The sequence below is a fragment of the Limanda limanda genome, chromosome 10 (genome assembly GCF_963576545.1).
Source record: "Limanda limanda chromosome 10, fLimLim1.1, whole genome shotgun sequence".
NCBI lineage: Eukaryota > Metazoa > Chordata > Actinopteri > Pleuronectiformes > Pleuronectidae > Limanda > Limanda limanda.
The window spans coordinates 662,745-685,801 of record NC_083645.1 but is presented as its reverse complement, the minus strand read 5'-3'; the positions used below and the strand labels follow the sequence as shown (position 1 = coordinate 685,801).

Here is a 23,057-nt window from a genome sequence, read left to right as displayed (position 1 = left end):
AGTGGGGCGAGGTAATGTTGTCTATTAAAAACCAGTAAGAAGCTGCATTTGTAACTATTCTGAGACGGCCGATTGACTTATGGCTTATGCCAGAGAAGAGGGAGTTACAATAGTCCAGTCTAGAGGCCTTTTAATTTTTTTAATTGTTCTGATTTGCAGGAAGCAGGAATGGATAACTTTTTAATTTGTGGTTTGGTTTAGTTTTGAGTGAAAGGTCTCTGGCAAGAAGCTTTACATTGATCGACCACGTACCAAGGCTGCATTCAATGAGGTTGATGCGGTTAGGTCAGGGGTCACGTTCATTTTTTAAATCATCATCGTATCAGGCCGTCGTGAAATACCAGGAGCAGGGGGAATGTGTGTGTGTGTGTGTGTGTGTTATTGCGCTCCCAGATAGCGGACACACACATAGGCCCCGGGGCTCCGCCCCCCGCCCCGCGCACTCGCTCAGAGACTTACGTCCGGTGTGAACCTGGCGTCACACCGTGAGATCAGAGCTCGTTCACGTGAAGCTCAGTGACTGACCGACTGCTTCTTAACAGTTCCCAAGCTCTATTGAGATTGACCACCTCATAAATAGCTCTGCAGACTCATTACGATTAACATTAGACTCAATAGCGCCTCTAAAAAAGAAATGTGTTAAACATAGTAAATTAGCTCCGTGGTATAATTCCAAGACACATGAGTTGAAACAAATATCAAGAAAACTAGAAAGGAAGTGGCGCTCCAGCAACAGTGTTGAAAATCTCCTAGACTGGAAGAGAAGTGTTAAAGAATATAAAAGGGCTCTCAACAAAGCAAGAGCTGCCTATTATTCAAAACTAATAAAAGAGAACAAAAACAACCCAAGGTTTCTCTTCAGCACTGTAGCCAGGCTGACAGAGTCACACCTCCACCGAACCCAGTATTCCTCGATCCCTAAATAGCAATATCTTTATGACCTTAATGATAAAATTCTAACTATTAGAAATAAAATCAACCATCTCCTGCCCTCAATTGGCATTAATACCCACCCAACAACAGAGATCTCAGAAACGGCTGAGAATTCTTCCAATTATTTAGACAGCTTCTCTCCGATCACCTGTGATCAGTTTACCAAAATAATCTCAGGTTCTAAACCAACAACCTGTATCTTAGATCTTATTCCTGCAAAATTACTTAAAGAAATTCTGCCCCTAAAAGATAGTTTGTTACTTAACACAATCAATCTGTCATTATCATCAGGTTATGTACCACAGTCTTTTAAAATAGCTGTAATCAAACCCCTACTCAAAAACCCCACCCTAGACCCAGAGGTTTTAGCAAATTACAGGCCAATATCTAATCTCCCCTTCCTGTCTAAAATCTTAGAAAAAGTTGTAGCCAATCAGCTGTGTGAGTTTCTCCAGGAAAATAATATACACTCCTGATCAAAATCTTAAGACCAGTTAAAAAATTGCATGAATTTGCATTTTGCACTGTTGAATCTTATGAAGGTTCTAAGTAGAGTTTCAAAATGCAAAAGGAAGAAATGGGAACAAGAGCCCAAAAGTTGTGAGCAGGCAATTTATTGAAAACAACAATTTAACTGAAGTAGGCTGTTCATCAGCTGATCAAAAGTTTAAGACCACAGCCTTTAAAAGCCAAAATCTGTGCAAAAATTTGGATTCCATGTAATTTCCTGTCAAGTAATCACATTGTGAAGATCTCTTGATGGCAAAGAGAAAAAACCCCCCGTCTTTGAACGTGGTAGGATTGTTGAACTGCATAAACAAGGCCTCTCACGACGTGCCATTGCTGCTGAGGTTGGACGCAGTAAGACAGTCATTTTGCATTTCTTATAAGATCCTCAGGGTTATGGAACAAAAAAATCAAGTGGTAGACTCAAAAAAATCTCACCGGCGCTGAGCCGGAGGATCCGAATGGCTGTCCGTCAAGACACGGGACGATCCTCGTCCCAAATTAAGGCCATTACTGGTGCTGAGTGCAGCCCAATAACCATCAGGGCTTCAAAAACAAGAAACATCTTCAAAGGCCACGTCTCCTTCAACGCCACAAAATTGCCCGTTTAGACTTTGCAAGGGAGCACCAAACATGGGACATTCAAAGGTGGAAGAAAGTTTTATTCTCAGACGAGAAAAAATTTAACCTTGATGGCCCTGATGGCTTCCAACGTTACTGGCATGACAAGGAGATGCCACCTGAGATGTTTTCTACGCGGCACAGTGGAGGGGGCGCCATCATGATCTGGGGTGCTTTTTCCTTCAATGGAACAATGGAGCTCCAGGTTGTGCAGGGGCGTTAAACAGCAGCTGGCTATGTGGAGATGTTGCAGCGGGCATCCCTCATGACTGAGGTCCCTCGTCTGTGTGGTAACGACTGGGTTTTTCAATGCCCGTCTGACCAAGACTTTTTTCCAGGAGAATAACATCCCTCTTTTGGACCATCCTGCGTGTTCCCCTGATCTTAATCCAATTGAGAACATTTGGGGATGGATGGCAAGGGAAGTTTACAAAAATGGACTTCAGTTCCAGACAGTGGATGCCCTTCGTGAAGCCATCTTCACCACTTGGCGCAACATTCGCACTAGCCTTTTGGAAACACTTGCATCAAGCATGCCAAAACGAATTTTTGAAGTGATCAACAATAATCGTGGAGCTACTCATTACTGAGTCAGTTTTTGACACTTTCATTTCTGTTTTAGGAGGTTTTTTTTTTTTTTAGCTGTGGTCTTAAACTTTTGATCAGCTGATGAACAGCCTGCTCACAACTTTTGGGCTCTTGTTCCCATTTCTTCTTTTTGCATTTTGAAACTCTACTTAGAACCTTCCTAAGATTCAACAGTGCAAAATGCAAATTCATGCAATTTTTAACTGGTCTTAAGATTTTGATCAGGAGTGTATATGAAGACTTTCAGTCTGGGTTAAGAGCCAATCACAGCACAGAGACTGCCATGGCAAAAGTCACTAATGACCTTCTTATAGCTTCAGATCAGGGACTTGTGTCTGTCCTCGTCCTGTTAGATCTCAGTACAGTATCAACACAATTGACCATCACATTTTATTAGAGAGACTAAAACATTAATGGAACCGCCCTAAACTGGTTTAAATCTTATTTTTCTGATCGCTCCCAATTCGTACAACTTAATAATGAGTCGTCTGTGCGCACCAAAGTTAACCATGTTGTTCCACAGGGCTCTGTGCTCGGCCCCATTTTATTCTCATTATATATGCTTCCACAAGGAAACATTATCAGGACACACTCACACAAGTTTCTTACTGCTATGTGGATGACACCCAGTTATATTTGAAAATAAAACCTGAACAAAGTAATCAATTAACTAAACTTCGAGCATGTCTCAAGGACATAAAAACCTGGATGACCCGCAATTTTCTCTTATTAAACTCAGATAAAACGGAGGTTATAATACTTGGCCCTAAACACCTTAGAGAAACATAATCTAATGATATAGCTGCGCTAGAAGACATTACCCTTGCTTCCAATGAAACAGTCAGGAACTTGGGAGTGATCTTCGATCCTGATTTGTCCTTTAATTGTCACTTAAAACAAATTTCTAGGACCGCCTTTTTCCACTTGCGTAATATCTCAAAAATCAGACATGTCCTTTCACAAAAAGATGAAGAAAAACTAGTCCACACCTTCGTTACATCGAGACTGGACTATTGTAATTAATTATTATCAGGCTCCAGCAGTAAGTCGTTAAAGACTATGCAGCTTGTCCAAAGTGCCGCAGCACGTGTCCTGATGAGAACCAAGAAAAGAGAGCACATTTCTCCAGTATTAGCATCGCTACACTGGCTTCCTGTTATATCAAGAATAGAATTTAAAATTCTCCTCCTCACCTTCAAGGCCCTTAATAATATGGCGCCTTTTTACCTTAAAGAGCTGTTAGTAATTAAAGCACTCCGATCCCAGAATTCAGTTCTACTTGTCGTCCCTAAAGTCTCTAAAAGAAGAGTAGGAGCCACTCACTTTCAGTTCGGAAAGCAGACATGATCTGTTCGTTTAAGAGTAGGCTTAAAACCTTCCTTTTTGATAAAGCTTATAGTTAGAGCTAATTAGTGCGGCAGAAAGTAACTCGTCCTATGTTCCAAAATAGAAAGCGTTTAGTTTAAAAAGGCATAGAGGTATTGATGTCTGATCTACTGAGTGGGCCACATGGTTTTCATCGTACCACCATACAAACCAGCAGAGTTCTGTGTTTCATTTATTTCAAAGTAGGCCTGCACATGTATTTTGTTCTCCTCTTCATAAGAGTTTGGTGTTTTCCTTTTTTGTAACAGGTAAAACTAGCAGTTAAATGTCAACAGTTTTTTTTATTGTCGTTCTATAATTTAATAAATGCAACAAACTATAGTTTTTATTGTATAACTGTATATATAAATTTATAAGCTGTGTTATCAAATATGTTTTGCGGCTCCGGAAAGATTTAATTTGGGGGAAGAGGGGGCAAAATGGCTCTTTCGATAGTAAAGTGTGTGTGTGTGTGTGTGAGAATGAGTGTGTGAGGCTAAATGGCCAAAACTGTACCTTTAAGTGCTTTGGGTAGTCATCATGAATAAAAAAACATTTACCATTACCATTTCACATTTTGCACATACCCTATGTTTACATCGATTCTTACAGCTAATAGTGTGAATAATGTATTTGCTCATCCATTCACCTCCAACTTTATCATTTAAGAGACACTATTACAGAGAATTAGTCTTGCATATATCATGATTCAAAAGTGTTTGATGTAAAATGGCTTATTATGTTTAGTGTATCCTGGTTACAGTTCCCATATGGCCCAATATCTTCCATATTTTTTATAATAGTTAGCTATTTGAGTTTGACATACTTTGATTCTTCTTAATCTTCATTGTCAGTACCACATTATGCACAAACTGTTCCTGGCAAAAACAACACATGACAGTATCTGCAACTTTCCCTACTTACAGAAAATTACATCAATCTGCCATAGCCAACAGTCTAGTCACAGGTTGTATAAAAAAAAAAAATCAACCTCAAAAAAGAGAAGAAATGAGACGCAAATAGCTGGTGAGATTGCTGTGTACGTCGTGTGTGGTCTTACCCAGAAGTGATAGCATCTGTATTTCCTCTTTGCCAGTCTCTCTTCTGGTACTGAACAGCTAATCTCTGAAGAGCCTGAAAATGATGTTTTTCACATCACAATGCAAAAAAGAAGGGAAAGTAGTGTGTTGACAACGCTATTCATTTTTTAACTACTTGTCATTTGTCAAACAGTGTACATAATAGTGCAACATGCAAAGGCTAATGTACTTTTTTCCAATTGAGCGTCGGTGGGCGTGTTGGCCTTAAACTGAGGTGTCAGTTAACTGTTGGTAGGCCTACATTGCTTATTTGAGGCAGTGGAAAGTAATTGACAAAGAAACTCTGATCGGTGTTGTATTTTCCTGTTATTTTAGGGATCCTTATCAACATAGTTAAATGAACCTACACAGGCAGATTCACTATGAGCACACATTTTGCTTGTTATATACAGATTATTTATTTGTGCGCAAAGTCACACAGATTCCTCTAAAGAAAAGCCTCTGTTTTACCACCTAGAAAATCATCTGATTTGTTTGTTTCAGGATATGTCCAAGACATGGCTCATAGTAGAACCCCTTTCAACCATGGTTTCAACAATGAGCAAATATGCCTTTGGACTCAACGTAAATGCACTTGTGTCATGTCCATAAGAACATGCGCTTGTGGATAGCAATGGAGCAGTCATCATCGGCATAATCTGGCCTGGGCATTTTACACTGTAGCAAATTTTTTCTTCAAAACTCAAAACTTCATTTCAAGCATCTTATTTTAAACTACCAGACTAACAGTCACTGTGGAGGCTTTTGTATCCGCAGTGAACTGAGTGTTGTATTTTATCCTTAATGAACAGAGGCAAAACGAAGGAAAATACAAGATTAATACATGGTACATACAGGTTGTCAATTCCTCAATTGATGGGGTTAAAATGCAAATTACTAGCTCTCACAAGGATAATAAAAATCGTTGCATATTTGGTTAACTTGGAAAGCTTGAACACAACCATCTTGTCATGCTGAGGCAGGATGTAAGGTAAAAGTTACAAGGCAAAATTATTTAAAAAAGATTGAACTTAATCTTTGTCTTCATTAAGGACGCTCCATTGTGTGTGTAAATATAAATTGCTTACATTTATATAGCACTTTTCTAGTTTTGAAGACCACCACAAGTATTTTATAGTATATTTTTGCCATTCACACACATGAATTTATTACATCTGCAGCATTTTCCCTATCAAACTGTCACACCGCGGTGAGGTTTGTCTTGTCTTGGGGTTTTTGTCTCCTAACTTCCTGTTTTATTTTGAAATCCTAACTCTCCTCTCGTTTCAGGTCACTTGCCCTTCCTCATGTGTCACCGGTCTGATTGTCTCTGATTGTTTCCACCTGTTCCCTTCACCCTCATGTGCTTATAGTCTGCGTCTCCCCTTTGTCTTGTGCCGAAGTGTTTCGTTCTTGTTCGTGCACCTAAGCCTTACCCACAGTCATTGTCGTTTTTGCCAAAGAGTTTCTTGCTACGCCACGTAAGTTGTTTTCTGTTTCCTCCTTGAGAGTGATTTTTTGTTTGTTAAAGTTTTCCAGTTTAGCTTTGTTTTGTGTTGTTTTGTAAACTGTTTTTCTTCCTCCCTTTTGGAGCGATTTATGTTAAGAGAGATTTAGTTAGTTTGTTGAGCCTCCTGTTTAGGTGAGCCTTTTCTTTTGCCCCATTTATTAGTAGTTTGGTTTTCCTCCTTCGGGAGCGCTTTTGATTTCTTGCTCTTGCCATTTGTTTGTCCTCCTTCGGGAGTGGTTTATGTTTAAAAGCTTTTTCTTTTTCTAGTGTATGTTTTGTATTTATTAGGAAGTTCTTTTTCCCCAGTTATTGCTTGCCAAGTATTATATTATTATATAGATATAGTTAGTGAGATTTTCATAGCCTTCTTGTTTGTCACTCTGCATTGAGGTTCTGAAATCAATAAAGTGTGCTGGTACGTGATATTCTCTGCTTCTGAGTCCTCATTCCAGTCCAGGCCTGACATTACACTTCGGCCAGTATGGACTCAGCAGGGATGACACAACTCACGGCAGTCCTGCAAGCTCAAGAAGCCCGGCTCTCCCGTCAGGAGGAATTCCAGACCGCTATGGCATCCCAGATGGGGATTCTCTCGACACAACTTCAGAGCCTGAACGATTGTCTGGTGCAGATGACAATTACAGCACCCGAGCCTCCAGTAGCAGCGGATGCTACACCCGTGGTTCCCGTCCTGACTGTGCCAGCCGTTGGAGCGGGATGCAAGTTAGCCCCACCAGCACGATTCGCTGGTGAATTAGGATTATGCAAAACATTTCTCATAGACTGCTCCATACACTATGAACTAAACCCCAATGCTTTTCCTTCTAACCGAGCCAAGATTGCCTTTATGATTTCCCACCTTACCGGAAGAGCCAAGGCATGGGCCTCGGCAGAGTGGGCCCGGGATTCGCCAGTTTGCCAATCCCTCACAGACTTTGAAGCGGCGCTGCAGAAAACTTTCGACCCGGTAACGACCGACCGGGAGAAAGCTGGGGAGCTGAGCGGGCTGAGACAGGGCAGCGACTCCGTTTGTGATTACGCTATCCGTTTCCGCACTTTGTCGGCGGAGAGTGGCTGGAATACAACGGCCTTATACGACTTGTTCCTGAAGGGGCTGGCAGCTCCTATCCAAGACCTTCTGGTTCCCTTGGACCTACCCACAGATCTCGACTCACTCATCGCACTCGCAATCCAGACAGACAACAGAACCCGTCAACTCAGGCAGCAACGTCTTCCGAGACCCACAACGATGGAGAGACCCCTACGCACTCAAGCACCAGGATGGTCAACCACCCGTCGATCACCGCCAGAGCATCGTCATCATTCCCATCCGGAAGGAGAGGGAGAGCCCATGCAGCTAGGAAGAGCTCGACTAACACCCGGGGAACGACAGAAACGTCTGCAGGAGGGCCGATGCTTCTACTGCGGTGAACCCGGTCATCTCGTCGCCACCTGCACTGCCAAACGGACCATGGTGGTGAGTGAATTCAAGGTTTCAGGCACCACCTCACGCACTCTCACGACAGTCCAGGTAATGCACCACACCACCACTGAACTCAAGGCGCTCATAGACTCAGGGGCTGATGAAAGCTTGATGGACTGGGAACTAGCAGAACAACTGGGCCTTAGCACAGAACTTTTAGCTAAGCCCATCAGAGCTAAAGCTCTTAATGGACAGGAACTGTTTACTATCACACATATCACAGCACCTCTCAAACTGTGCATTAACCATCACCGGGAAAACATTCGTTTCTATGTATTCAAGTCACCGTCACAGACTCTAATTTTGGGTCAGCCATGGTTATTCCGTCACAATCCCCATATAAACTGGAGAACAGGAGAGATCCTGGGCTGGGGAGGGGACTGTGTGTGTGTATGATTGTGCCATTGAGCTGATTCCGGGCTCAACCATTCCCAAAGGCCGCCTGTACGCCATTTCTGGGCCAGAGAGGGCAGCCATGCGGGAGTACATCGAAACCTCCCTGAAAGCGGGTCTGATTCGCCCATCATCATCAGCCGGAGCTGGTTTCTTCTTTGTGGGGAAGAAGGATGGCTCCCTCAGACCGTGCATTGACTACAGCCCACTCAATGACATCACTATAAAGAATCGCTATCCACTTCCTCTTATGTCATCCGTGTTTGACCAGCTCCAACAGGCCAAGATCTTCACCAAGTTGGATCTTCGCAACGCCTATCACTTGGTGCGGATCAGAGAAGGTGACGAGTGGAAGACTGGTTTTAATACACCCAGTGGACACTATGAATATAAAGTCATGCCTTTTGGTCTCACAAATGCTCCTGCTGTTTTCCAGGCTATGATAAATGACGTGTTAAGAGACTTTCTTGACCATTTCATGTATGTTTATTTAGATGACATACTTATCTACTCCTCTGACCTGAAAAAACACCAAGACCATGTAACTCAGGTACTGAAAAGACTGCTAGAAAATAAACTATGTCAAAGCAGAAAAAAGTGAATTCCATGCCGACACTGTCTCCTTCCTGGGCTTCATCGTAGCCCCTGGAAGTGTGCAGATGGACCCGGCTAAAATTAGCGCTGTGGTCGAGTGGCCTACACCTGATAGCCGCAAAAAGGTTCAGCAGTTCCTTGGGTTTGCTAACTTTTACAGGCGGTTCATCAGAGGCTTCAGCGCAATAGCTTCCCCTCTCCATGCTCTTACCTCCACAAAGGTGCAGTTCCAGTGGTCTCCTGAAGCTGATGCTGCTTTTCGGATCCTCAAGCACCGCTTTACCTCGGCTACCATCCTCACCCTGCCTGACCCTCAACAACAGTTCGTGGTAGTGGTGGACGCCTCCAACGAAGGAGTCGGGGCCATCCTCTCCCAGCGGTCAGAGCAGGATGGTAAGGTGCATCCTTGTGCCTTCCTGTCACGGCGGCTATCCAAGGCGGAGCGGAACTACGACGTTGGTAACCGGGAGTTGCTGGCGGTCAAACTCGCGCTGGAAGAGTGGAGACACTGGCTCGAGGGTGCTGAACATCCATTCATTGTCTGGACTGATCATAAAAATCTGGAATACATCAAGAAAGCCAAAAGACTCAATTCTCGCCAGGCCAGGTGGGCGCTATTTTTTAACAGATTCTCTTTTTCTCTCTCATACAGGCCGGGGTCCAAGAATGTCAAGCCAGACGCCCTGTCTCGTCTCTTCGACCCCGAAACCTGTTGCCAAGGACCCAGAAACGATCCTCCCACTTACCTGTGTGGTTGGAGCACTGACTTGGCAGATAGAAAATGAGGTTAAGCAGGCTAATGGTGAGGTCCCATCACCTAGTGGGTGCCCAGATAATCGTTTGTTTGTCCCAGTTGAATTGCGCCCACAGGTGATCCACTGGGCCCACACCACGCTGCTTTCCTGCCATCCGGGAGTTCGAAGAACGATGTTCGCTATCTCCCGGAGGTTCTGGTGGCCCTCCATGGAACCGGAGGTCCGGGAATACGTAGAGGCTTGTTCGGTCTGCGCCCGAAACAAGACATCCTCCGGGTCACGCATGGGTCTTTTGCAGCCACTTCCCATCCCCTCCAGACCGTGGTCCGACATCTCGGTAGACTTCGTCACGGGGCTTCCGGTCTCTCAAGGTAACACCACTGTCCTCACAGTGGTGGACAGATTTTCCAAGATGGTTCGATTCATCGCTCTGCCAAAACTGCCCTCCGCCAAAGAAACGGCGGAGATCATGATGAACAATGTTTTTAAGGTTCACGGATTTCCCAAAGACATTGTCTCAGACCGGGGTCCCCAGTTCGTCTCCCGGTTCTGGAGGGAGTTCTGCCGGCTCATCGGAGCTAAGGCCAGCCTGACCTCGGGTTACCACCCGGAGGCCAACGGCCAGACCGAACGCCTAAACCAGCAGCTTGAAACCGGCCTCCAGTGTCTGGTCTCCCAGAATCCCTCGACATGGAGTAAACACCTGGTCTGGGTCGAGTATGCCCACAACCTACTGCCCACCTCGGCCATAGGTATGTCACCATTCAAGTGTGCATTTGGTTACCAGCCCCCTGTTTTCGCAGACAACGAGTTGGAGGTGTCTGTGCCCTCCGCCCATGCCATGGTCCGCCGCTGCCACCGCATCTGGGCAGCCGCCACGCAGGTATTGATTCGCCAAGGGGACAGAGTGAAGAAAACTGCGGACCGCAAGAGACGACCCGCCCCCGCCTACCAGCCAGGACAGAGAGTGTGGCTCTCCGCCAGAGATCTACATCTTAAAGTCCCTTCCAAGAAGCTGGCGCCGCGGTTCGTGGGCCCGTTTCCCATCATCAAGCTCATCGGTCCTGCAGCAGTTCGCCTTCGCCTGCCCCGATCCCTCCGTGTTCACCCCACCTTCCATGTGAGCCGGGTCAAGCCCGTCAAGGAGAGTTCGATGGTTCCAGCCGCTACCCCTCCGCCACCCCCAGAAGTGATTGAAGGCGGTCCGGTATACAAGGTCAAGCAGTTGCTGGCGGTTCGCAACAGGGGTCGAGGTAAACAGTATCTGGTGGACTGGGTAGGATATGGTCCTGAGGAGAGGCAGTGGGTTCCGTCTCGTCACATTGTAGACTCTACACTCATTACAGACTTCCACAGGGACCACCCTGACCAGCCTGGGCCGTCAGGAGTCGGCCCTAGGGGGGGGGGGGGTACTGTCACACCGCGGTGAGGTTTGTCTTGTCTTGGGGTTTTTGTCTCGTAACTTCCTGTTTTATTTTGAAATCCTAACTCTCTTCTCGTTTCAGGTCACTTGCCCTTCCTCATGTGTCACCGGTCTGATTGTCTCTGATTGTTTCCACCTGTTCCCTTCACCCTCATGTGCTTATAGTCTGCGTCTCCCCTTTGTCTTGTGCCGAAGTGTTTCGTTCTTGTTCGTGCACCTAAGCCTTACCCACAGTCATTGTCGTTTTTGCCAAAGAGTTTCTTGCTACGCCACGTAAGTTGTTTTCTGTTTCCTCCTTGAGAGTGATTTTTTGTTTGTTAAAGTTTTCCAGTTTAGCTTTGTTTTGTGTTGTTTTGTAAACTGTTTTTCTTCCTCCCTTTTGGAGCGATTTATGTTAAGAGAGATTTAGTTAGTTTGTTGAGCCTCCTGTTTAGGTGAGCCTTTTCTTTTGCCCCATTTATTAGTAGTTTGGTTTTCCTCCTTCGGGAGCGCTTTTGATTTCTTGCTCTTGCCATTTGTTTGTCCTCCTTCGGGAGTGGTTTATGTTTAAAAGCTTTTTCTTTTTCTAGTGTATGTTTTGTATTTATTAGGAAGTTCTTTTTCCCCAGTTATTGCTTGCCAAGTATTATATTATTATATAGATATAGTTAGTGAGATTTTCATAGCCTTCTTGTTTGTCACTGCATTGAGGTTCTGAAATCAATAAAGTGTGCTGGTACGTGATATTCTCTGCTTCTGAGTCCTCATTCCAGTCCAGGCCTGACACAAACATCTATCACTCACAGTTGGCACAGCCTTCAGAAGCCTTTGGGAAGTTCAATATCCTGCCCAAGGACAGTTCGGCCAACGGAATGGGGGGAGACAGGGATCAAACCACTGGCCTACACTACTTCCTAAGCAACAGCTGAAGCTGAAGTGTGGATACTTTGATTTTGGAAGTGATTGGTCATGGAGGATATAACACACAGTACACTCTTGCACTTTCAAGCTACCCTGCTGCCTGCCTGCTGAAAACTGTATATGCTTATCATTTGAATGCCAACAGTGAAAGCTGTTTGTACAGAAAGTCTACATATCTTCCGCCCTTGACAAAAGACACATCTCTTCCGACTACACCTTGGAATAAAAATTAAAAAATGTTGCATTCACATGGCATTTACATGTAGCAGTTTGTAGTTTGGCTTTTTTGTAAATTGTAGTTCCTTAATTCTTGTTGTTCTGGGTTTATACACTTATGGTTGAATTAACTTATTGGAAGTCACTTTGGATAAAAGTGTCAGCTAAATTAAATGTAATGTACAAAGTTTATGTTGAAATTTACCTGCCTGCCGAGGATGGTACAAACTTTATGAATGTCTTATGGCCACTGACAAAGATGTTATTTCTCCAGATGCTATAAATGGCTGCATGGACCAAAGAGTGTCATATACAGCTCCATAGTGAAGCACCAGGGAAAAACACTATGTAATAGAGATCTATTATGTAGTGTAAAAGAGATTATATCATGAAACTGTGGGCCGTGAAATAAAGGTATATGTGCAGTGCTAAAAGCATGCTGTGTAATGAACATTTACTTAATAAACACTCAGTTTATGCTTACAGCAGACATTTCCATCTAGGGTACAGCTCGATATGAACTTTATGCATATAGCATGTGCACCCACTGTCTAAACCTGTTTTGAAGATGTTCTACCACCTTCGACTTGAACTCAGTAGTGACCTTTGCTGCATTCTGTTTGAACTCTGTTTTTCCTCTGTTCGAGGAACTCAGCTTAGACAAAAAGTGTTATGTTTGATAAGGATGCTCCTTATCAAACATAACACTTTTTCCTCTGCGACACAGAATGGTTACAGCGTGCAGCCTATATATTACACCTATGACTTTATGTTCCAGACACATAATGATAAATTCTCCCACAACGTGTTTGTGGTCAGGGCGTAACACACACAGGGACACTTAAATCAGAGAGGTAATGTCCTACACAATACATAGGGTTAGGGTTAGGGGTTAGGGTTAGTGGCATTGGGTTAATGGCGGTTACATATATACATATATATGTAACTGCCATTCAGGGCAATTTAGCCTATGTGATATGTGATATGCACCCTAACCATTGGACTATCAGGTTACGCATTGTTATTCATTTTTGGCTGTGACATTTGAATGGCTAAAATATGAATGTGCCGATTATGTGACAAATCGAAACAAATCCTCTGCTTCATATGTTCCACTTTTACAATTTTAAGCAATGTGCACCTCTCACTCATATAGAAATAGCACAACACCGCTGGCCATCACTAGTGTGATCATCTTAATTATTTGTCTCATGGCTCCACAAGCTCTGATAGTGTCAAAAAATACATCAGACATCAGACGATATTAGACATTTCAGAGCAAACTGCTCTCTGAAACTGATACAGGACCTCAAATCAATAAATGATGAACATTTCCAGTAAAGAACGAAAGATGCCAGAAACAGGACTAATAGTGAACTATAATAGTACTATGTTTGCTCACCTGGGCATACTCCTTCTCTATAGCTGCACGATGCTTACTGAAGGACCTGGGTGAAAACAAAAGAAGCCACTTGTGTACTTTAACATGCTTTCATTATCAGTTTTTTTTATATCTCTGCCTGTCTGTCTCCTCCTGGGACAGTATCATACAGCTCCACAGAAAGAGAACTGTACCTGATCTCCTCCAACAGTTCAGTGTCCTGATGTTGTTTGGTTTGCAATTTACTGTGCTGCTCTGAGAACACCAGTTTCACCTGCTGACTCTCCTTCACCTGCACACACACGCACGCACACACACACACACACACACACACACACACACACACACACATATACAGGGATTATTGAAATGTTATATTTTAATGAAGATGAACTGTGAGTAGATAAGCCAATCCTTATTCACAACTAATATTAAGATGTCAACTTAAGCTTTAAAAATGCAGCTATTTCCCAACTGTTTCAGTTGCAAGTTGTGGATTGAAGAAAAAAATGTTTTAGCTTAAGGGAATGTGAATTTCAACTTTGATTAGAGATAAAAAATGTATTTCTTAAATCTCTGTAAGGTCTCAAATGAGCATGTAGTACAGACTTTCACACTGTAAAATAACAGTAATTTCAGCAGTTGCAGACAGATGCGTTCCCATCTATGCAGGGTGAAGAAAATATATCTACTATCTAAACACAAATTCAATAAATATCCCAATAAATGCATATATGATGTATTTGGCACTATATGCTGTACAATCCATGTACTGTAGTAACAGTGAAATGGTCTGTAGATTTGATAATCTTAAAGATAGAGGAACAGAAATGAAGGTAGATAAGCAGTAGATATTTGTGGAAGCAGTAAGCATGATACTCTATATTCATTTCAAGTCATCTCTTTCTTACCTTTCTGGGTGGTGGTTGCATGTTTCAATGTTATTATCTCCGTTTCTTTCAAAGTCTGTGTCAGCTGTGTTGAACTACTAACTTCCTCTCTCTCTCTCTCTCTCTCTCTCTCTCTCTCTCTCTCTCTCTCTCTCTCTCTCTCTCTCTCTCTCTCTCTCTCTCTCTCTCTCTCTCTCTCTGTTGGAGTGCATGTTGGGAGTGAGTGTGGTGAGTGAGCTGGAAAAGTTTGTTGGAAAACTGTGATTTATCTACCTTGTTTCTATGATATTTTTTTCCCTCTTTGTTTATAGTAGAGGTGTTTTTTGTTTGTGTGTGAGTGTGGGATTCAGGAGCAACAGTTTAGTTGGTGTTTAACGGTGTGTTGGTGCAGGTGGAGGCTCCGGCCTCCACAAGCTAACACGCCAACATGGCATTAAACTGTGTCCAGCTGTGGATTGCTCCGTGGAGGAGGTCAGTCTGGCTGTGGGTGAGGTGGTGGGGTGGGGTGTGAGTGTGTAAAGTCTGCCTCACGGATGAATAGTGCGGTGGTGGTGTTTGTGGACAGTGTAGCGAAAGCTAACCTGCTAATGGAAAGGGGAGTAGTAATCAAGGGCTCGTTCACACCTGTGATGTCCCTGGCTAACCCGGTAAAGAAAATCCTAATATCTAATGTTCCCCCGTTCCTGACCAATGATTTACTGGAGATAGAACTGGCAAGACACGGCCAAGTAATGTCCCCCATCAAATTGATTCCCATTTATTGCAAATCCCCACAGCTAAAACATGTACTGTCGTTTAGGAGAAGTGTGTTTATGGTTCTGAAGAAGAGCAACGAAGAATTAAACCTGGGATGTGGGAAGGAGGGGCACTTGATCCGTGTGTGCCCGGATAGAGCCGGGCACACACGAATTACAAGATACTAAGGGCATGAGAATGGTTAATGTAGATGATTTCTTCCTAGATCCAAGACAGTTCATGGAAGTAGCAAAAGGCCTCATGGGAAAATCTGAAGGTATCGGCCAACCGACCTTCTCAGATCAGGAGGTGTACCGCCTGAGGAAACTACTGTCGAAAACCCGAGCCCAACTGGCCCATGAGGAGAGACTCGAGAAACTGTCTCTCGTAACACCGAGCACCATGACGGAGAAAATTATGTAATATTTATGAGTTTCTGTAAGAAGATCAGCTGGTATTTTTTTTTGTGTGGATTGAATATTGTTTTATTATGATGAACAAACAAAAAACAAAAAATGCTTGATATGTTGTAGTATTTTGTTTTGTTGGAACTTCACTGAGTAAATAAAAGTGACTTAAAAAATCAAATCTCTCTCTCTCTCTCTCTCTCTCTTGTTACTATTGTTGCGATTACATGAATTTAGGACACTTGAATGCAGATTATTAAATTAATAGAGGAAGACCCCCTCCATTTTTTACATTATAACATTTGAACATAATCTTGTTTTAATATTTCAATTGCATATCAAAAAAAATTACAATACGGTAAATGACAGTCATGTTTAGTTAATTCTGCTAATTATACACAATACACACAATAATACAACAAATTAAAATAACAATCGTTTTTCTTTTTCTTTATTTATTGTATTTTCTTATGCTATACAAATCCAGACCACTGACCATTTCTAAACCAATGTAAGGCAGAAGGTGAAACATCAAGGATATCCTGGGGGTGATTAAAGGTTCAATAGACCACATAAGAAGTTAGCCTGAAGGGAGGCAGGGATAATGGGAACAGGTGCAGACGATATCAGGGGTGGGATAACAGGACAAGGACAGGAAGATAAGCCTGAGACACATTAGGAGCATATATTCAAAATCTAATCTAAATCCATCAAATATACCTTATATCCCATGGGGAATTTTTTTCGTGATGGATATGGCACCCTAAATTAATCTACCCCCCCCAGTCATATAATAACACACTTTGGCCGAGGAGGTGGAGTTGCTGCTATTTTTAACTCTAGTCTATCATATAATCCTAAACCTAAACTAAGTTACAACTCATTTGAATGTCTTGTTCTTAGTCTCCCACACCAATTCAAGCAATATCAACAGCCAATAATATTTTCTGTAGTTTACCGTGCTGCTGGGGCTTATTATGAATTTTTTCAAACCTAGTTCTAAAGCAGATTAAGGTTATTATCGTCGGTGACTTTAATATTCATGTTGGCAATAATAATGATGGCCTTAACGTAGCATTTATTTCAGAACTATCAATACGTTTCAGTCAGTGTGTATACCAACCTACTCATTGTTGTAACCAAACACGTCACCTTGTATTATCATACAATGTCAAAACTGAACATCTAATAGTACTTCCATGTAATCCAATTCTATCAGATCCTAATTTATATATTATATTCAATATTAATATAATTTAATATTTAATAACCTTAGATTTTTCATTATCAGAATATATACAACTAATAAAAAAAACTCATTTTCTAGATGTATACCTGATACTGCTGTAGCTAAATTTAAGGAAATAATTAAAATTACATATAAATCCTTATTATCCGTCGATATAACCAACAACTTCTTTAAAAACCCGAGCTCCACTGCGATTGACCATCTCGTCGATAGCTCTTGAGACTCATTACGATTAACATTAGACTCAATAGTGCCTCTTAAAGAGAAACGTGTAAAACATAGTGAATTAGCTCCCTGGTATAATTCCAACAGACATGAATTAAAGCAAGCATCAAGAAAACTAGAAAGGAACCTTGTTGAAAATCACCTAGCCTGGAAAAATAGTGTTAAAGCATATAAGAAGGCCCTCCAACAAGCAAGAGCTGCCTACTACTTCTCTTCAGTACTGCAGCCGGGCTGAAAGATAGCAATATCTTTATGACCTTCTTTAATGATAAATTTCTATCTATTTGAAAATAAAATGAACCATCTCCCGACCTCAGTTGGTACTAATACCCTACCAGGAACAGAAATCTCAGGAACTGGTGAGAAACTTATCAATTATTTAGACAGCTTCTCTCTGATCACCTTTGATCAGCTGAAAAAAATAATCTGACTTCTAAACCCCCGAACTTGTATCTTAGATCCCATTCCTAAAAAATTAAAGAAATCCTGCCCCTAATTGATAATATGTTACTGAACACAATCAATCTCTCATTATCATCAGGTTATGTACCACAGTCCTATAAACTAGCTGTAATCAAACCCTTTCTCGAAAATCCTGGATCCGGAGGTTACAGACCGTTATCCAACTTCCCCTTCCTGTCTAAAATCCTTCAAAAATGTGTAACCAATCAGCTGTGTGAGTTTCTCAAGGAAAGTAATGTGTATGAAGACTTTCAGTCAGGGTTTTGATCTAATTACATCACAGAGACAGCCTTGGCAAAAGTCACTAATGACCTTCTAATAGCTTTAGATCAGGGATTTGTGTCTGTCCTCGTTCTGTTAGATCTCAGTGCAGCATCCAACAGTATTGACCATCAAATTTGATTACAGAGACTACAACAATTAATTAGAAACCGCCCTAAACTGGTTTAAATCATATTTTTCTGATCGATTCCAATTCGTGCAAATTTATGAGTCATCTCTGCGCACCAAAGTTAACCACGGTGTTCCATAGGGCTCTGTGCTCGGCCCAATTTTATTCGCATTATGTATGCTTCCCCTAGGAAACATTATTAGGACACACTGTATATTTCCACTGCTATGGGGATGACACCCAGTTATACTTGTCAATAAAACCTGAACAGTGTAATCAATTAACTAAGCTCCTGTCTCAAGGACATAATCAACCCACTAGAGCTCTGCGCTCCCAGAATTCAGGCTTGCTTGTCGTCCCTAAAATATCTTAAAGTAGAGTAGGAGCCAGAGCTTTCAGCAATCAAGCTCCTCTCCTATGGAATCATCTCCCACTTTCAGTTCGGGAGGCAGACACCATCTATATGTTTAAGAGTAGACTTAAAACCTTCCTTTATGATAAAGCTTATAGTTAGAGCCGGTCCAGGCTTGTCTTAGACCTGCTCATAGTTATGCTGCTATAGGTCTAGAAGGTCAGGGGACACATGACACAGAGAGCTTCTCTTCCCAGCTTCTCCTTTCTCTTCTCCCTCCTTATCACAGCAAAGAAATTAATATCTCATCAAAACATGTTACTGACTTGACTTCTTCCCCTGATTCCCTTTGCCTTATCGTCCGGCTGCGGCCACATCGTGGATTATGACCAAAAATTTGATTGATTGATTGTTTGATTGATTGATTGATTGATTGATTGATTGATTTATTGATTGATTGATTAAAAAAACATTGCTGAATCAACATTTTTCCTCATTGAGTAGTTTGGTTGGTCTTACACTTGTAGGCCCTGTATAGTCTGCCTAAAGGTTACAGGTCAAATTCAGTGAATTTGAAACCAAGTCCATAAACTAAAGGGTCGATAACAAGAACCCAAAAGTGACAGTGACATTAATAAACATTACCAACATTAATAAAAACATGCAGCTACTGTATATGAAAAAGGAAAATATAATAAAGCTTTACTTGTTGCTCTGTATTTATATTGTAAATGTCATATATTTTAAATTAAATAAAATCATTTAGAAAGAATTTCACCAATTCCAGAAAGAATATTATGGAGAATGGAGGTTGGGTGGAGGTCAACCTGCAGGTCATAGGGTCTGCCTGGATCATTAAATCCCGAAGGGTCAGGTCAGGAATGTCCACTACTCGGTCAAAATTAAGTTAAAGTCTTATAAAAGTACAAAGCAGAAAAAGGAGACGAGCAACATTTTCTTTTTTGTCGTTTTTTTATTTATTTTTATTTACACAACTACTGTAATAGTAAAGTAGTAGCAAAGTGTTGCATGCAAGCAAACATTGAAACTGTCTATGATCATTTTTCATTATATTATTAAATTGGAAGGATTAAGATGCATCAATAATAATCTTATAATTGCATAAAACCAACAATAAGAACTACCAGCACCTCTGAAATCTTGACAGTGCCTTTGAAGCCCTCTAAAAACAGGTAGAAACCCCTCATAAGGTATATTGCTATTTATGGTAGGAAATGATCATACCAACTTGGCAAAAGTCTTGGACATACTGGATTTTTGACAATAATAATCAGATTTTGTGAGTAACGGAGCACTGAGAAAAAAAAGCACAATTTGATTAGGAGGATACATTTAAGTTTAGTTGCACTTTTAACACACAGCTAAATCCTTGTGCACCATAGCTCAGTCTTTATGCAGTATAATTATTGTTGTTTATTCAAATAAACACTGTACATTTTCAAAGTTCAAATATATAGAGTGTTTTTCCACATTCATCCAATTTGGAGGGCAATAACATCAATTGGATAGGTTTTATGAACATATTTCCTTGACATAAATAAAAATAAATAAGTCAAAAATAATACATTGGCAAATTTGCATCAATGTCAACGTGAACAAATTAAAAACACAAAAACATACTGCTGCCGTAAAGTGTACAAGTATTACCAGCAGAACGTTACTGTTTTCAGAGTTCCTCTGACGATTTTAACCAATGGTATTTTGCCTTGAGTTGATGTTTTGCTTCAGTTCTTCTAGTGCCTCAACAAGGTGCTTTGTTGTTATGACGGGCATCACAGCCTTCAGACACACCTTACTTTTCTGCGGAGATACATAAGACATGAGTGTTGCATATTAAAATGTAGCAATGTATCGCTTGCAGTGATAAGGCAAAAAAAAATAACAGGTTATTAGCCTCTTATAGCTTAATTTTATCGTTTTTATGAACATAGTTAAGAGACTTGTGCTTTAATGTGAACGTTCTAAAGAAAGGTTGTCTTGTGTTTTTTGTTGGAAATCATTAAGTTGATCCTGTAGATTTTCATTTTAGATCTCTTAAGGCAGTGATTCTCAAAGTGGGGGGGCCGTACACTCTCCAGGGGGTGCGCAATGTCACAGACGGAGAAAAAAAAGAAAAAATACCGCTGACCTGGTTAGTGAAAGCTCCCTCAGTGGCGAAATGCAAGGGGCTGGACTGACACAAACAAATCAAATACTGTTTTGTTCCTGATCCACCAATCAAAAGAGGAGTGTTATCATTTGAACGCGAGTTGCACGTACGCATCCGAGTATAAAAGTAACCACAGGCATGGTCAGCGCTCACCCTCACTGAGACGACACCCTGCAGAGTTTGTGCGATTGCTCTTGTTTCCTCAATCATTCAGATATTCATTGCTTTTTAAACAGTCTTTTTAAAGACTCACTCCTTCCTTAGTAATACCTTCCTGCACGTGCAGTAGGCCTATTCGTAGCCTAATCTAAGGAGTAATTTGCTTCACAGTCTTTTTAGAAAGCTTGTAGCCCCAAGAGCTAGCCTTCTAGCTAGCTGACTTCTTCCAACTGCAGCTAGCCCTTTTCTCCTTAACACCTACCTTTACATCTTCAATCATCAACCGTGTTGCAACAAATAAAACACCAGCACTTGAATACTATTCTGTGCTGTCCCTGTCTACATTGTGTACTGTTTGTTTTGTTAGGAACCATTGCCTAGTACAGCCTTATTCATTATTCGTGTGCAAGTCGCTCACAGCCACACATACAAACACACTCACAAGACCACGAGGAGGCTGCTAACAATAATAATCATAAATAGTAAAATAGTAATAATAATTGTCTGTATGGGCCTAACAATAACAATAGCCTAACCTTGACAGGCCTATCAATAACAATATGCTATCTATCTATCTATTTATATGGTGGTGTAGTTGAGGACGGCGGGCAGCGGCGGCGGGGTGGGGGGGCCCCAACTACCCCTAACCTGCTTTGGGGGGGCCCAGCTTGCCAAAGTTTGAGAACCCCTGTCTTAAGGTATAAATCAGATGCCGCATATGGTCAGTTACGGGCTGTTGCACACTAAAGGATTTTCAACTCTTGACCATTTAAAAAAATGGGGCAGACCACAGACATTATGACATATTTATCAGATTTTTGATTTTAAAATCTTCAGAACACACACACACTGGACGATTTGGCCAGAATGTCAGACTACACACTTGCCATGTTTTTCACAGTGGCGATTCCAGAGACTTGAAATCTCACAGAAACTTGCAATAACTTCTTCTAACTATGGATGTTGTCATGGATGAGAAGACGTATAGATTTTGCAGTGTGAGCTGGAGGTGAGTTGGAAATTGATTTTTGTTCAACTCAGCCGTATATCGTAAACATCATACATCAAGCTTCAGGAGCTACACATGGAGACTGCGACTCAATCTGTAGCATAAAGATTATTACGTATACCCCTCACACTTCAGAATTATTTGGGCAGTTAACTGGCAGCCTTGTTGAAAGGGGCATATCGGGTCTAAAATCAGCCTGATTATCCTCTAGTGTGCAGCAGTCCTTATCTAATTGTCCAACCTTTACCATTGTGCAAGCTCAACGACAAGACTCCTGGGTAAGTTTGAACCTAATGGAAGGATGTTTTTCTCTTCTAAATGGGCAGCCTAGTTGTGCCGTGTGATGCCGTCAGCCTTAGGCTGCAGCCTCTGAGGGATGTGGCAAGAGAGTTTGGATACAAGACATTCATTGATGGAAACACTGGACACAAATACAGTCATACTGACATACTGGTGTGAGCAGGATACTGAACTGTTTACCATCTGAGCTGTCAAGTTCAAATTCAAGCACTCCAGATCATCGATCAGATCGGGGATGAGGCCCTTAGAGGAAGTATAATTGTTCAGGATCTTCAGGGCATCAGAGTAATGACGAGGAAAGCCACATTCCTTTTCAGAGGATGAAACAAAATGATTACATTATTTCATGTGTTGAAGTGTCCTTGGGCATGTAATGAACCCTAAATTTCCTCTGAAGGCTATGGTGGCAGTGTGTGTTAGATGTGTGATAGAGAAAGTGCTGCACATAGATACACTATGTGAATTTTTGTGTGAATAGATGAATTGCAAAACTGTACTGTATAGCACTTTGAGTGGTATACAACCATGAACCATGAATGTAAATGATGAAACTAGAAAAGCAAATAAACAGTGGATATGACTGCTGACCTTTTAAGTAAAACGCTAAAGATATACTGTACTTAACTATAGGGATTTTTTTTATATTTTATTATTGGTATTATTATCTTTTGTTTGATGAACTAATATGAACATATGATGTAGATACAAAATAAGTTTTTATCTGTTCTGCTGCTAAAGTTGATCTGTTGTGAGCCATGTTTGACAGAAATGCCTATATATAATAATGAGAAAAAGTGTGTGGATCATTATTTTAAATAAAATATGTCGGATGCTTTCGTTTTTGTTTCTAATCATGTTGATTTGTTATATGATAAAACAGCAAAAGCTTCAGAATGTCAGGCAATACGTAAGAATCAAAGATTATTAATTTAATTAAAATGAAGCTTTAATAGTTGGGAT

The 23,057-nt window shown here is 41.5% G+C and overlaps 1 protein-coding gene across 1 annotated transcript in view; it reads right to left on the bottom strand.

The window, feature by feature from the left end:
- Positions 1 to 14,680, bottom strand: part of LOC133011263 (F-BAR and double SH3 domains protein 1-like) — a 30,883-nt gene extending 16,203 nt beyond the window's left edge. Inside the window, 4 exon segments of the mRNA XM_061078948.1 lie at positions 5,075 to 5,148; positions 13,770 to 13,815; positions 13,943 to 14,040; positions 14,660 to 14,680. Coding sequence (XP_060934931.1) covers positions 5,075 to 5,148; positions 13,770 to 13,815; positions 13,943 to 14,040; positions 14,660 to 14,680 — 239 coding nt within the window.
- Positions 14,681 to 23,057: the final 8,377 nt, after the last annotated feature.